Below are 16009 nucleotides of genomic sequence, written 5' to 3' on the forward strand. Positions count from 1 at the left end.
GCCCTTTGCGATGTTAAATTGCGAAGGACTTGAGGTTTCGTTAAAGGGCGTGTCCATGGCGGCCTGACAAATTTCGATGTTTCGCCATGAAAAAGGAAGTTGCTGTAACTCAGACATACAATGTCCAATCTGCCCCAAACTTCACATGTTGGATAAGACTCTTGACCTGAACAGATCTACATGCCAATATTCAGTTATAGTCATAGCGCCACCTATTGGCAACAGGAAGTGAAATATTTTACACTGCGACAAACTACTCCTAGAAATTTTATGACATCAATGTTATTTTTGTGGTCAGTCTAATCTAAAGACCTGTGTGATGTTTAGTTGTGAAGATCTTGAGTTTTCGTTAAAAGGCGTGTCCATGGCGCCGTGACGAAGTTCGATGTGTCGCCATGGGAATTAAAAGATGTTATAACTCAGGCATAAAATGTCCGATCTTGCACAAACTTCACATGTGTGATAAAAGTCCTGGCCTGAACAGATCTGAAGGCCAATATTCCATTGGGTGTGGCAACATGGCTCGATAGCGCCACCTATACACTTTCAACTGAGTGCATATACACTTTCAACGGAGTGCGCCTCAAGCTATGTTTCACGTACATGTAAAAAAATCGGTACACACATGTACCACACCAATATCTACAAAAAAGTATCTTGGTACGAAATCCGAATCCCAACAGGAAGTCGGTTATTTAGAATTTTCTCTGCAAAATTGGCGTTGTTTTTGCCATTTTCAGGGGTTGTACTTTAACGAACTCCTCCTAGAGATTTATTCAGATGAACACCAAACTTGGTCAGTTAAATCTAAAGGCCTTTGCGATGTTAAATTGCGAAGGACTTGAGGTTTCGTTAAAGGGCGTGTCCATGGCGGCCTGACAAATTTCGATGTTTCGCCATGAAAAAGGAAGTTGCTGTAACTCAGACATACAATGTCCAATCTGCCCCAAACTTCACATGTTGGATAAGACTCTTGACCTGAACAGATCTACATGCCAATATTCAGTTATAGTCATAGCGCCACCTATTGGCAACAGGAAGTGAAATATTTTACACTGCGACAAACTACTCCTAGAAATTTTATGACATCAATGTTATTTTTGTGGTCAGTCTAATCTAAAGACCTGTGTGATGTTTAGTTGTGAAGATCTTGAGTTTTCGTTAAAAGGCGTGTCCATGGCGCCGTGACGAAGTTCGATGTGTCGCCATGGGAATAAAAGATGTTATAACTCAGGCATAAAATGTCCGATCTTGCACAAACTTCACATGTGTGATAAGGGTCCTGGCCTGAACAGATCTGAAGGCCAATATTCCATTGGGTGTGGCAACATGGCTCGATAGCGCCACCTATACACTTTCAACTGAGTGCATATACACTTTCAACGGAGTGCGCCTCAAGCTATGTTTCACGTACATGTAAAAAAATCGGTACACACATGTACCACACCAATATCTACAAAAAAGTCTCTTGGTACGAAATCCGAATCCCAACAGGAAGTCGGTTATTTAGAATTTTCTCTGCAAAATTGGCGTTGTTTTTGCCATTTTCAGGGGTTGTACTTTGACAAACTCCTCCTAGAGATTTATTCAGATCAACATCAAACTTGGCCAGTTAAATCTAAAGGCCTTTGCGATGTTAAATGGCGAAGATCTTGAGGTTTCGTTTAAGTGCGTGTCCATGGCGGCCTGACAAATTTCGATGTTTCGCCATGAAAAACGAAGTTGTTGTAACTTAGACATACAATGTCCAATCTGCCCCAAACTTCACATGTTGGATAAGACTTTTGACCTGAACAGATCTAAATGCCAATATTCAGTTATAGCCATAGCGCCACCTGCTGGCAACAGGAAGTGACATGTTTTACGTTGTAACAAACTACTACCAGAAATTTAATGACATCAACATTTTATTTTGGTCAGTCTAATCTAAAGGTCTTTGCAATGTTAAATTGTGGAGATCTTGAATTTTTGTTTAAGGGCGTGTCCGTGGCGCTGTGACAAAATTTGATGTCTCGCCACAGCAAGAGAAGTTGTTGTAACTCAGGCATAAAATGTTCAATCTTCCCCAAACTTCACATGATTGATAAGAGTCCTGGCCTGAACACATCTGAAGGCCAATATTCCATTATAATGATAGCGCCACCTGCTGGCAACATGAAGATTGGCACATATTAATGACTTTTACATATTGCAATTATGTTTATGACATGAAATGCATATTTCTCACCATTCATCTTTTTACTAAATCAACTCGCTGGCGGTGAGCCTGGGTGCGAGGGCCCGTTCATCGCTGCTTGCAGCTTTAATTAGGGCCCGAGCACCGATGGTGTGAGGACCCTCTTGGAATTGCTCCGTTTATTATTATTATTATTATTATTATTATTATTATTATTATTATTCTCCAGGATGAATCGCATTTTTGAGGGCCTAAACATACTCAAAAAGTCATGAAACTTTGCACACACCTCAGAACCGGCGAAAATGTACATCTGATATGGGTTTCAGAAGTGGGTGTGGCAAAATGGCTCGACAGCGCCACCTATACATGTTCAACGGTGTGCGCCTCGAGCTATGTTTCACGTACATGTATGAAAATCGGTACACACATGTAACTCTCCAATACCTACAAAAAAGTCTCTTAGAGCAAAATTCTAAACCCAACAGGAAGTCAGTTATTTTTAATATTATGAGCAAATTTTGTGTCATTTTTGCTATTTCCATGAGTTGTATTTTAACGAACTCCTCCTAGAAACTTATTCAAATCAACACCAAATTTGGTATGCCTAATCTAAAGGCCTTTGCGATGTTAAATTGCGAAGATTTTGAGTTTTCGTTAAAGGGCGTGTCCGTGGCGGCCTGGCGAATTTCGATGATTCGCCATGAAAAATGAAGTTGCTATAACTCAGACATACAATGTCCAATGTGCCCAAAACTTCACATGTTTAATAAGACTTCTGACCTGAACAAATTTACATGCCCATATTCAGTTATAGTCATAGCGCCACCTATAAGCAACAGGAAGTGACATATTTTACACTGCGACAGACTACTCCTAGAAATTTTTTGACATCAATGTATTTTTTATGGTCAGTCTAATCTAAAGGCCTGTGCAATGTTAAATTGTGAAGATCTTGAGTTTTCGTTAAGGGGCGTCTCCATGGCGCCGTTACAAAGTTCAAAGTCTCGCCAAGGGTATAAAAGATGTTATAACTCAGGCATAAAATGTCCGATCCTCCCCAAACTTCACATGTTTGATAAGAGTCCTGACCTGAACACATCTGAAGGCCAATATTCCATCGGGTGTGGCAAAATGGCTCGAAAGCGCCACCTATACACATTCGATGGTGTGCCCCTCAGGCTACGTTTGACATCCATGTACGAAAATCGGTACACACATGTAACACACCAATACCTACAAAAAAGTCTCTTGTTATGAAATCCAAATCCCAACAGGAAGTCGGTTATTTAGAATTTTCTCTGCAAAATGGATGTTGTTTTTGATATTTTCAGGGGTTGTACTTTAACGAACTCCTCCTAGAGATTTATTCAGATCAACATCAAACTTGGTCAGTTAAATCTAAAGGCCTTTGCGAAATTAAATTGGGAAGATCTTGAGATTTCGTTAAAGGGCGTGTCCATGGCAGCCTGACAAATTTCAATGTTTCGCCATGAAAAAGGAAGTTGCTGTAACTCAGACATACATTGTCCAATCTGCCCCAAACTTCGCATGTTAGATAAGACTTCTGCCCTTAACAGATCCACATGCCTATATTCACTTATAGTCATAGCGCCACCTGCTCGCAACAGGAAGTGGCATATTTTACGCTGTGACAAAGTACTCCTAGAAATCTTTTGACATTAATGTATTTTTTGTGGTCAGTCTAATCTTAAGGCCCGTGCAATGTTAAATTATGGAGATCTTGAGTTTTTGTTAAGTGGTGTGTCCATGGCACCATGACAAAATTTGATGTCTCGCCACACGAAAAGAAGTTGTTGTAACTCAGGCATAAAATGTCCGATCTTCCCCAATCTTCACATTTGTGATAAGAGTCCTGGCCTGAACACATCTGAAGGCCAATATTCCATTATAATGATAGCGCCACCTGCTGGCAACAGGAAGACTGGCACATATAAATGATTTTGACATATTCCACTTATATTTACGACTTTAAATGCATATATCTCGCCGTTCGCCAATTCACTAAAGCCTCTCACTGGCGGTGAGGCCGGGTGCGAGGGCCCGTTCATCGCTGCTTGCAGCTTTAATTATTATTATATTATTATTAGGGCCCGAGCACCGATGGTGCGAGGACCCTCTTGGAATTGCTCCGTTTATTATTATTACTACAGCGCCACCTATACATGTTCAATGGTGTGCGCCTCGAGCTATGTTTCACGTACATGTATGAAAATCGGTATACACATGTATCTCTCCAATACCTACAAAAAAGTCTCTTGGAGTAAAATCCGAAACCCAACAGGAAGTCGGTTATTTTTAATTTTATGAGCAAATTTTGTGTCATTTTTGTCATTTCCATGCGTTGTATTTTAACGAACTCCTCCTAGAGATTCATTCAGATCAACACCAAAGTTGGTATGCCTAATCTAAAGGCCTTTGCGATGTTAAATTGCGAAGATTTTGAGTTTTCGTTAAAGGGCGTGTCCGTGGCGTCCTGGCGAATTTTGATGATTCGCCATGAAAATTGAAGTTGCTATAACTCAGACATACAATGTCCAATGTGCCCAAAACTTCACATGTTTAATAAGACTCCTGACCTGAACATATTTACATGCCCATATTCAGTTATAGTCATAGCGCCACCTATAGGCAACAGGAAGTGACATATTTTACACTTCGACAGACTACTCCTAGAAATTTTATGACATCAATGTCTTTTTTGTGGTCAGTCTAATCTAAAGGACTGTGCGATGTTAAGTTGTGAAGATCTTGAGTTTTCGTTAAAAGGCGTGTCCATGGCGCCGTGACGAAGTTCGATGTCTCGCTTTGGGAATAAAAGATGTTTTAACTCAGGCATAAAATGTTCGATCTTCCCCAAACTTCACATGTGTGATAAGAGTCCTGGCCTGAACACATCTGTAGGCCAATATTCCATCGGGTGTGGCAAAATGGCTCGATAGCGCCACCTATAAACTTTCAACATAGCGCGCCTCGAGCTCCATTTCACGTACATGTACAAAAATCGGTACACACATGTAACACACCAATACCTACAAAAAAGTCTCTTGGTACGAAATCCTAATCCCAACAGGAAGTCGGTTATTTTGAATTTTTCCCTGCACAATTGGTGTTGTTTTTGCCATTTTCAGGGGTTGTACTTTAACAAACTCCTCCTAGAGATTTATTCAGATGAACACCAAACTTGGTCAGAGTAATCTAAAGCCATTTACAATGTTAAATTGCGAAGGACTTGAGGTTTCGTTAAAGGGCGTGTCCATGGCGGCCTGACAAATTTCGATGTTTCGCCATGAAAAAGGAAGTTGCTGTAACTCAGACATACAATGTCCAATCTGCCCCAAACTTCACATGTTGGATAAGACTCTTGACCTGAACAGATCTACATGCCAATATTCAGTTATAGTCATAGCACCACCTATTGGCAACAGGAAGTGAAATATTTTACACTGCGACAAGCTACTCCTAGAAATTTTATGACATCAATGTTATTTTTTGTGGTCAGTCTAATCTAAAGACCTGTGTGATGTTAAGTTGTGAAGATCTTGAATTTTCGTTAAAAGGCGTGTCCATGGCGCCGTGACGAAGTTCGATGTGTCGCCATGGGAATAAAAGATGTTTTAACTCAGGCATAAATTGTCCGATCTTGCCCAAACTTCACATGTGTGATAAGGATCCTGGCCTAAACAGATCTGAAGGCCAAGATTCCATTGTGTGAGGCAAAATGGCTCGATAGCGCCACCTATACACTTTCAACTGAGTGCATATACACTTTCAACGGATTGCGCCTCAAGCTATGTTTCACGTACATGTACAAAAATCGGTACAAACATGTAACACACCAATATCTACGAAAAAGTCTCTTGGTACGAAATCCGAATCCAAACAGAAAGTCAGTTATTTAGAATGTTCTCTGCAAAATTGGTGTTGTTTTTGGCATTTTCAGGGGTTGTACTTTAACGAACTCCTCCTAGAGATTTATTCAGATCAACATCAAACTTGGTCAGTTAAATCTAAAGGCCTTTGCGAAGTTAAATTGGGAAGATCTTGAGATTTCGTTAAAGGGAGTGTCCATGGCGGCCTGACAAATTTCGATGTTTCGCCATGAAAAAGGAAGTTGCTGTAACTCAGACATACAATGTCCAATCTGCCCCAAACTTCGCGTGTTAGATAAGACTTCTGCCCTTAACAGATCTACATGCCCATATTCAATTATAGTCATAGCGCCACCTGCTGGCAACAGGAAGTGACATATTTTACGCTGAGACAAACTACTCCTAGAGATTTTTTGACATTAATGTATTTTTCTGGTCAGTCTAATCTAAAGGCCTGTGTTATGTTAAATTGTGGCAATCTTGAGTTATGCTAAAGAGCTTGTCCATGGCAAAAATGACAAAATTTGATGTCTCGCCACAGCAAGAGAAGTTGTTGTAACTCAGGCATAAAATGTTTGATCTTCCCCAAACTTCACATGTTCGAGAAGAGTGCAGCCCTGAACACATCTGAAGGCCAATATTCCATAATGATAGCGCCACCTGCTGGCAACAGGAAGATTGGCACATATATGGAATAAACATTGATATATTCTACTTATATTTATGAGTTTAAACGCATATTTCTCACCGTTCACCTATTTACTAAAGCCACTCGCTGCCGGTGAGCCCGGGTGCGAGGGCCCGTTCATCGCTGCTTGCAGCTTTAATTAGGGCCCGAGCACTGCAGTGCATTATTAGCGAGATGCTAATAATGCAGTGAAACAGGAAGTTGCTGTAACTCAGGCAAGCAATGTCCGATCTGCCCCAAACTTCACACGTGTGATGGGTGTTCTGTCCTGAACAAACACCCATGACCAAATTCAGTTATAGTCATAGCGCCACCTGCTGGTAACAGGAAGTGACATGGTTAACACAGTTATGGACTCCTAGGAACATATTAAGAAGTGCCAACAAGTGTTAAATAAGCTGGCAACATGCTAGTAACCTACTAATACATGCTAGCAACAATTAGCTAAGTGCTAAAGCATCATATTATTGCTGTGAAACAGGAAGTTGCTGTAAATAAGGCAAGCAATGTCCAATCTGTCCCCAAACTTCACACGTGTGATGGGTGTTCTGTCCTGAACAACCACCCATGACCAAATTCAGTAATAGTCATAGCGCCACCTGCTGGTAACAGGAAGTTACATGGTTAACATTGTTATGGACTCCTAGGAACATATTAAAAAGTGTCAACAAGTGCTAGAAACATACCAATACATGCTAGCAACACTTATCTAAATGCTAAAGCATGCTAGAGATGCAGTGAAAAAGGAATTTGCTCTAACTAATGCAAGCAATGTCCGATCTGCCTCAAACTTCAAACGTTTGACGAGTCCTGTCCTGAACACATCAACATGCCCATATTTGATTATATTCATAGTGCCACCTGCTGGCAACAGGAAGTGGCCTGTTTAACACCGTTATGGACTCCTTGCAAAATAATAAAAGGCATCAACAAGGGTTAAATAGGCTGGCAAAGTTTTATAAGCATGCTAATACATGCTAGCAACATTTAGCTATGTGCTAAAGCATGCTACTAATGCATTGAAACAGGAAGTTGCTGTAACTCAGGCAAGCAATGTCCGATCTGCCCCTAACTTCACACGTGTTATGGGTGTTCTGTCCTGAACAAACACCCATGACCAAATGCAGTTATAGTCATAGTGCCACCTGCTGGTAACAGGAAGTGACATGGTTAACACAGTTATGGACTCCTTGCAAAATAATAAAAGGCATCAACAAGGGTTAAATAGGCTGGCAAAATTTTATAAGCATGCTAATACATGCTAGCAACATTTAGCTAAGTGCTAAAGCATGCTACTAATGCAGTGAAACAGGAAGTTGCTGTAACTCAGGCAAGCAATGTCCGATCTGCCCCTAACTTCACACGTGTTATGGGTGTTCTGTCCTGAACAAACACCCATGACCAAATGCAGTTATAGTCATAGCGCCACCTGCTGGTAACAGGAAGTGACATGGTTAACACAGTTATGGACTCCTAGGAACAAATTAAAAAGTGCCAACAAGTGTTAAATAAGCTGGCAACATGCTAGTAACCTAATAATACATGCTAGCAACAATTACCTAAGTGCTAAAGCATCATATTATTGCAGTGAAACAGGAAGTTGCTGTAAATCAGGCAAGCAATGTCCAATCTGTCCCCAAACTTCACACGTGTGATGGGTGTTCTGTCCTGAACAAACACCCATGACCAAATTCAGTAATAGTCATAGCGCCACCTGCTGGTAACAGGAAGTTACATGGTTAAAATTGTTATGGACTCCTAGGAACATATTAAAAAGTGTCAACAAGTGTTTAAAAGGCTGGCAACATGCTAGAAACATACCAATACATGCTAGCAACACTTAGCTAAATGATAAAGCATGCTAGTGATGCAGTGAAAAAGGAATTTGATGTAACTAATGCAAGCAATGTCCGATCTGCCTCAAACTTCAAACATTTGACAAGAGTCCTGTCCTGAACACATCAACATGCCCATATTTGATTATATTCATAGTGCCACCTGCTGGCAACAGGAAGTGGCAAGTTTAACACTGTAAGGGACTCCTTGGAAAATAATAAAAGGCATCAACAAGGGTTAAATAGGCTGGCAAAATTTTATAAGCATGCTAATACATGCTAGCAACATTTAGCTAAGTGTTAAAGCATGCTACTAATACAGTGAAACAGGAAGTTGCTGTAACTCAGGCAAGCAATGTCCGATCTGCCCCAAACTTCACACATGTTATGGGTGTTCTGTCCTGAACAAACACCCATGACCAAATGCAGTTATAGTCATAGCGCCACCTGCTGGTAACAGGAAGTGACATGGTTAACACAGTTATGGACTACTAGGAACATATTAAAAAATGCCAACTAGTGTTAAATAAGCTGGCAACATGCTAGTAACCTACTAATACATGCTAGCAACACTTAGCTAAGTGCTAAAGCATGCTACTAATGTAATTAAAAAGGAAGTTGCTGTAACTCAGGCAAGCAAAGTCCGATCTTCCCCAAACTTCACACGTGTGATAGGTGTTCTGTTCTGAACAAACACCCATGACCAAATTCAGTTATAGTCATAGCGCCACCTGCTGGTAACAGGAAGTGACAATGTTAACACTTTTAAGGACTCCTAGGGACAAATTAAAACGTGTCAAAAAGAGTTAAATAGGCTGACAAAATTCTAGAAACATAATAAAAAATGCTATCAACATTTAGCTAAGTGTCAAAGCATGCAACTAATGCACTGAATGAGGAAGTTGTTGTAACTCAGGCTAGCAATGTCCGATCTGCCCCAAACTCAGGACATTTGACAAGAGTCCTGTACTGAACACATCAACATGCCCGTACTCCGTTATAGTCATAGCATCGTCTACTGGCAACAGGAAGTGTCATGTATAACACTGTTATGGACTCCTAGCATGTGTAACAATGTTATGGAGTCCTAGCAACATATTAAAAAGTGCCAGCATGTGATAAATACACTGGCAGCATGCTAGAGACATACTGAAACATGTTAGCAACACTTAGCTAAATGCTAAAGCATCATATTACTGCAGTTAATTAGGAAGTTAGTGTAATTCAGGCATACAGTGTCCAATATGCCCCAAATTGAACAAGTTTGATAAGAGTCCTGTCCTGAACACATCAACATGCCCGTATTCGATGATAGTGCCACCTGTTGGCAACAGGAAGTGGCATTTTTAAAACTGTTATGGACTCCTTGCAAAATAATAAAAAGCATCAAGAAGTGTTAAATAGGCTGGCAACCTTCTAGAAGCATACTAAAACATGCTAGCAACACTTAGCTAAGTGCTAAAGCAAGCTACTAATGCAGTGAAAAAGGAAGATGCTGTGACTCAGGCAAGCAATGTCCGATCTGCCCCAAACTTCACACGTTTGACAAGGGTCCTGTCCTAAATAAATCAACATGCCCATATTCGGTTATAGTCATAGCGCCACCTGCTGGCAACAGGAAGTTTCAGTTTTAACACTTTTATGCACTATTTGCAACCCAGTAAAATATGCCATTGTGTGCTAATCATGCTATAAATATTTTCAAACATTCTAGCAACACTTAGTATGTGCAAAATGATGCTAATAATACTATAAAACAGGAAGTGTTTGTAACTCATGCATACAATTCCGAATCTGACCCAAACATCACATGTTTTATAAGAGTACTGGCCTGAACACAACTAAAGGCCAATATTCAATTATAAGTATAGCGCCGCCTGCTGGCAACAGGAAATTACTTATTTTATACTAACTTAAACATGACTTGTCTGATCTGCCCGAAACTTTGCATGTTTAGTAAGAGTCCTGGCCTGAAGACATTTACATGTCGATATTCAGTTATAATCATAGTGCCACCTGTTAGCAGCAGGAAATGTGGCACAAATATTTACTATTTTATAAGCATATGGCTCAACGTTCACTGTTCCACCTATGGGCACCGTGTGGTAGTGAGCCCGAGTGCGAGGGCCCTTTCATCGCTGCTTGCAGCCTTAATTTTATTTGTATTTCTTTTTACTGAACCTCGACTAATAATTTAAAGAGTTTTTTTTCTGTTCTTGTGACTGATAATTTAAAATGGTGTCTTTTTCTGTTCTTGTGACTGAAAATTTAAAGTGGTGGGGTTTTTTTTGTTCTTGTGAGAAATACAGTTGTCTAAATGGAATCCTATGACATTTGTGACTTATTTCTTTGAATTTGAGTTTATATATGTAACTGGTGGTATATATGCTATCTGGGATATTTTTTTTCTTAAACTTTTGACAGGATTTAAGTTTAACCTAAAGAGAAAATCATTGGTTTGAGTTTCTCAATTTATTATCGGGTCACGTTAAAATTAATATTATTATTACTACTTATAAGTGGTCTTTGACCACTTTAAGTAACGTAACATCAGAAAAATGACAAGCTATGAGACTTATAATACATCATACCAATGGGAAATGTCATCCATTGTAAAAGTGGATGCAACGTGTTCATTGTGTTATAAATCATCATACTCTTAAAAGCTATAACCACAAATAAGGTAAAACTGTTCTTATGAATATTCATGAGATGAAACAACATATTATAAGGTTTTTTATAATGCATTATGCATTCATTGTAATTATTAAGGATACCCTCATAATGTATTATAAATATGGGCTTCATAAAAAAGCTCTTTTCAAATGTCATATATATAATAGCTTTACAGTAATGCAATAATGAGATGCAAAGAAATATCCAATTGTTAATGATTTCAGTCAGGTCAATGAAGAAGCACATCAGTCAACAGACAAACACTAATGTCATTTCAAGCTAAATATTTATTTTAATAGATGTTAGGATACAATTATGCCCTCAGAAAAATGCCATGTAACCAGTTTGACAGCTTTACAGTTAATGTAGAGCATGGAGATTGTGGATCTGAAATACATGGTCTGATAAAACACACTTTGCATTGCCATGTAATAAGTGAGATGATTTACCGTCGACCTCTGCTTTGTGTTAAGGTCCTGAACTCTGTTGTAAGACATGGTTTATGGGAGCTCATAACAGTATGCTGATCAATTATTATGATCCATCTGATCCTCTTGCTGTTCTTGTTGTCATTTTCTAACGTCTGAAAGAAAAGCCAAGCACTAATACACTGAGATCTTCCAGACAGCTCTGAGATCCAGGTGCTTGATTGCGTTCGCTTAATCTTAATTGCAGCAGTACATGCGCACGTCATTGAGAGCGGTGTCGTCTCCTCTTCCTTGCGGTATTTTAACCCGCGTCTTGATACCACAAATTCCTTTTCCCTGACATGTTTGGCTCCAGCCACCCCAGTCGCCCCATTTTGTGCCTTCACCCAGCAGGGTAGACCCTGAACTGCATTTGAACCTGAACCTGGAAGACATTTGCATTTGATTTTTTTTTACAATCAATCAGTTCCAAAAAGATTTGGTGATATAATAAAGCATAAAATGAGCGGTGTTGGGCAGTAACTAGTTACTAGTAACTAGCTATAGTAATAATATCAGAATCAGAATCAGAATGAGCTTTATTGCCAGGTATGTTCACACATACGAGGAATTTGTACGAGGAAAAGGTAATGTAACTAATAGTTTATAACTAATTACTTTTGCCAGAAAGTAAAAAGTAATGTAATAATATTACTTTTAAAAGGAGTAATACATTAGATTTTGGGGGTAACAAGTCCAACACTGATAATGAAATTTTTACAGTTGCAATTTTTACAATTAAAAGCATTTTTGACCAAATCAGGTTAAAGGATTTTCAGCATAGCACAAAAGCTGATGCTCACTGGATGTTGTTTGCGGCCGTGTCGTCACCGTTTCCTTGAGGCTTTTCAACTTTCATCTGAAAAGCAGTCAAGAATCCAGAAGGACACCATTTGATATCTCTCCAAACACCCCAGCTGAAGAAAAAACATAAACAAAAATAAATAAAAATTTTTTTAAAGAACATTCATTTATCCAGTATTCCTGATACAGCATCATTACACATTTTGGATGTCTCCTTTATTTGGCCCTTATCCCTATCTGTTTCAGGTCTTGAGAGTCTCTGCTAAAGAGCTGATGACCTGAATCAGGTGTGTTCAAAAACATTTACTGTTGGTGTGCCTTCAGGAATGGGTCTGGGAATGTGCATGGTCTAATCCAATTCATAGTCCTTTTTAACTTCATGTTTCTTTAGAATTAAGCAGTCACAAAACTTGGGCAGGTGCAGTTTCCTTAGAAATACCTGAAATTTAATTACTAACAGCAACTCCAGAGTTAATTTGTTCTAAGGGTTTGAACCTCTTTTAGCCTTTTAGCTGTAATTAAGTCAATCCTTAGCTTACCTTTAGACTAAAGCCTGTGGCGTACATTCCCACTGGACACATTTCCTTGTGACCCCACGACCCCCATGCCCTTCCATTTGACACAGTCAGCTCCGATCTGTAATGTCTGTTGGCGCTCCGCTCAGGACGTCCTCCTCCAGACTGAGCGCTCACCTGCAGCCCAGTAATGACTAGCAGTGGAAACACCATGGAGATAAAGTGACGCATTGCTGCAGCACTGGCCTTATCGATTCAAATACTGATGAAATGAATTAATTGATCAAGAAGACAAAGAACGCTTATGGAAAATGGTTTATATTTATACAACAGATTATACAACAACATACAGGAAGTGCTGGACATCCGATCAAAGTAGTCAGAGGTCAAACATAACCCTATATGGATATTAAAAATATATAACTACAGTTAAGATGTGTGTATGAGCAAATGTGTGTGTGCTTGGTTACTGTTATCATACATTTGTACCAGTGTGGCCGAGATCTAGTTCTTGTTTTGTGTAGGTGGGACCATGATGTGCACACAATGAAAGGAAATTACACAAGTGACAGTAGGTCAAAAGTAAAGCTTAAGAAATAAGAAAAATAATATATAATATACATTTAATTAGAGTAAAAAATAAGAAAGTTAACAGTCTTCTAAACTCATATGATGTTTTGCATGAAGAAATAAATATTTGCAGAGCAAACTCAAAATCAGTGTTCAAATTCATATTTTTATTCCTGCCAGTGATCAAAATAGTGCAAAACTAAATGGCTGAATGGACTCAGATATTAAAGTCAATGATCTGCATTTAAACACACTTTAGACAAACACTGACTGATCAGATCAAACCCTGTTCTTTAAAAACAGATTTGCTTGATAGTGTATATGCATTTTTTTTTATTTAATGCAAGGTTTTAAAAGAAAAATAGATTGCCTAAAGCAAAAATCCGGCCTTTAAGCAAAATAAAATTGTATGCAATGGAAAGATTTCATGGATGTTATAGTTTCGTTATGGAACCATAAATGCAAACATATAACCTTTATTTTTAAGTGTGTGTGATATAAATATACCCCCAGAAAGGTAATCGAGTTTATAGTTAACAGGATTGACAGTATTACACTTAAATTCAATCTATTGTTTCTGTAGAGTTCACTGTTCATTCAGAGGAAATGCATGAACTGATAAGACAGTTACTTTGAATGCAGTGTCAGTCGCTGTAATCAAACATCTGATCATGTCAAGTCAAGTCCAGCATTGTGGTATGACATGGTTCATGTTAGCTCAAAAAAAAAAAAACAATTTACTGCTTAGGTACTGTAATGAAGTATTAATGTAATGCTTTATTGGGTGGTTGCACTGCACGCTAAATAAACAAACTCCAGTTAGTCCAAAATCAACTGTAAGCCTTTCTACTCGCTGTAAGAGTTTTTCTCATTCATTCTCATCAGTGTTTAGATTCCTCTGCAAGTGTGTCTGAACTTAGCACTACAACAGCTGGCTGATCAAATCACAGACACAGAACAACAACACCCAGACTCTGTTATAATCATTCTTGGGGACTTTAATAAAGGAAACTTCACAATTCAAACTACACATTGCATGCCCCACCAGAGACAAAAATATTTTGTACCACTGTTACACCACAATAATGGATGCATGAGTTTCTGTGAGGATATGTGCATTCCTACCAGGAATTATTTAATATATAACAATGGCAAACCTTGGTTCACAGCAAAACTCAGATAGCTATAAGAGTGGGGACAGAATCTTGTACAATTAGGCTAAAAATACACTGAATAAGAATATTATAGTGACTAAGAGGAGCTACTCTCAGGGTGCTTTCACACCTGTAGATTGATTGCTTTGTTCTGAAACAGGGATTAAAATTATTACAATGTTGCTTTTTATTCTTGGAGAAATTCGCTGTTACACTAATTAGTTAATTACATTTGCATGAACTAATAATGAACACCACTTCTGCAGCATTTATTATTTTTAGTTAATGTTAATTTCAGCATTTACTAATGCATTATTAAAATCACAAATTGTGTTTGTTAGCATTAGTTCATGCACTGTCAACTAACATGAATGAACAATGAACGACTGTATTTTCATTAATTAACATTCACAAAGATAGTGTAATAAATGTATTGTTCATTGTTCGTTCATGTTAGTTAATACATTAATTCATTTTAACAAATGACACATTGTAAAGTGTCATCCAGTTCACGTACACACAGCACTGGACCAAATTTGTTAATACAAGTCATGTGCGAGTAAACTGTTCTCTCATTGGTCAAAGTTCCATGCTTTATTTTCCGGGATTCCACTAGCTGTCACAGCTGTCATCCATCAGGATGCAATGACAACAACTTTGCAAGCTTATTGTTGTTGCTGTTGTTGTTTTTTTGGTATTAATTTTTTATTTTGAGCAGGAGTCTAGGATTGATCAGGAAAACATTTTTAAAATGCACTTACTATGAAGAAGAGCAGTAAGACGGCATTATAAAATGAAAGAATGTGCTTTAATTTGAATGGTAAAGATGTGCTCACCCACAGACATTCACAGGTTCATTTTGATGAGTTAGCAAAACAACAAAGTTAATGCTTTTCACAGAACTTATGTAATTGCCCATCATACATAGTGATATAGCCTGGTTCGTTGGTCCGTTTGGATTGCTTTCTCACTCCAGAGATCTTTTTCAATCGAGCTGAGACCACCTCATTTCAGGCGATCTTGGACCAATTGTTTTGGCATGGAGCCGAGCACAATTGCCGTGTCCCCATATGACAAACTAACTGAGCTTAGGGGAGAAAACACTCCAGGTTCCGAAACAACAGGCCAGGTGTGAAAGCACTCTAAAAAGCTGGAAAACTAGACAGATTTCAGCCTATGACTCTGCTGTATTATAATAGATTTTAAACTCCCGGTCTCATACCCCACACCT

General features: G+C 38.8%; 1 protein-coding gene across 1 annotated transcript in view; it reads right to left on the reverse strand.

The window, feature by feature from the left end:
• LOC132112151 (vitelline membrane outer layer protein 1-like) overlaps positions 1 to 13328 on the reverse strand; it is a 36223-nt gene extending 22895 nt beyond the window's left edge. The window contains exon 1 of the mRNA XM_059519732.1: positions 13079 to 13328. Coding sequence (XP_059375715.1) covers positions 13079 to 13285 — 207 coding nt within the window. The 5' untranslated portion in view covers positions 13286 to 13328. The remainder of the gene's footprint in view (positions 1 to 13078) is intronic.
• Between the last annotated feature and the right edge of the window lie 2681 nt (positions 13329 to 16009).

The sequence above is a fragment of the Carassius carassius genome, chromosome 31 (assembly GCF_963082965.1).
Source record: "Carassius carassius chromosome 31, fCarCar2.1, whole genome shotgun sequence".
NCBI classification, from domain to species: Eukaryota; Metazoa; Chordata; class Actinopteri; order Cypriniformes; family Cyprinidae; genus Carassius; species Carassius carassius.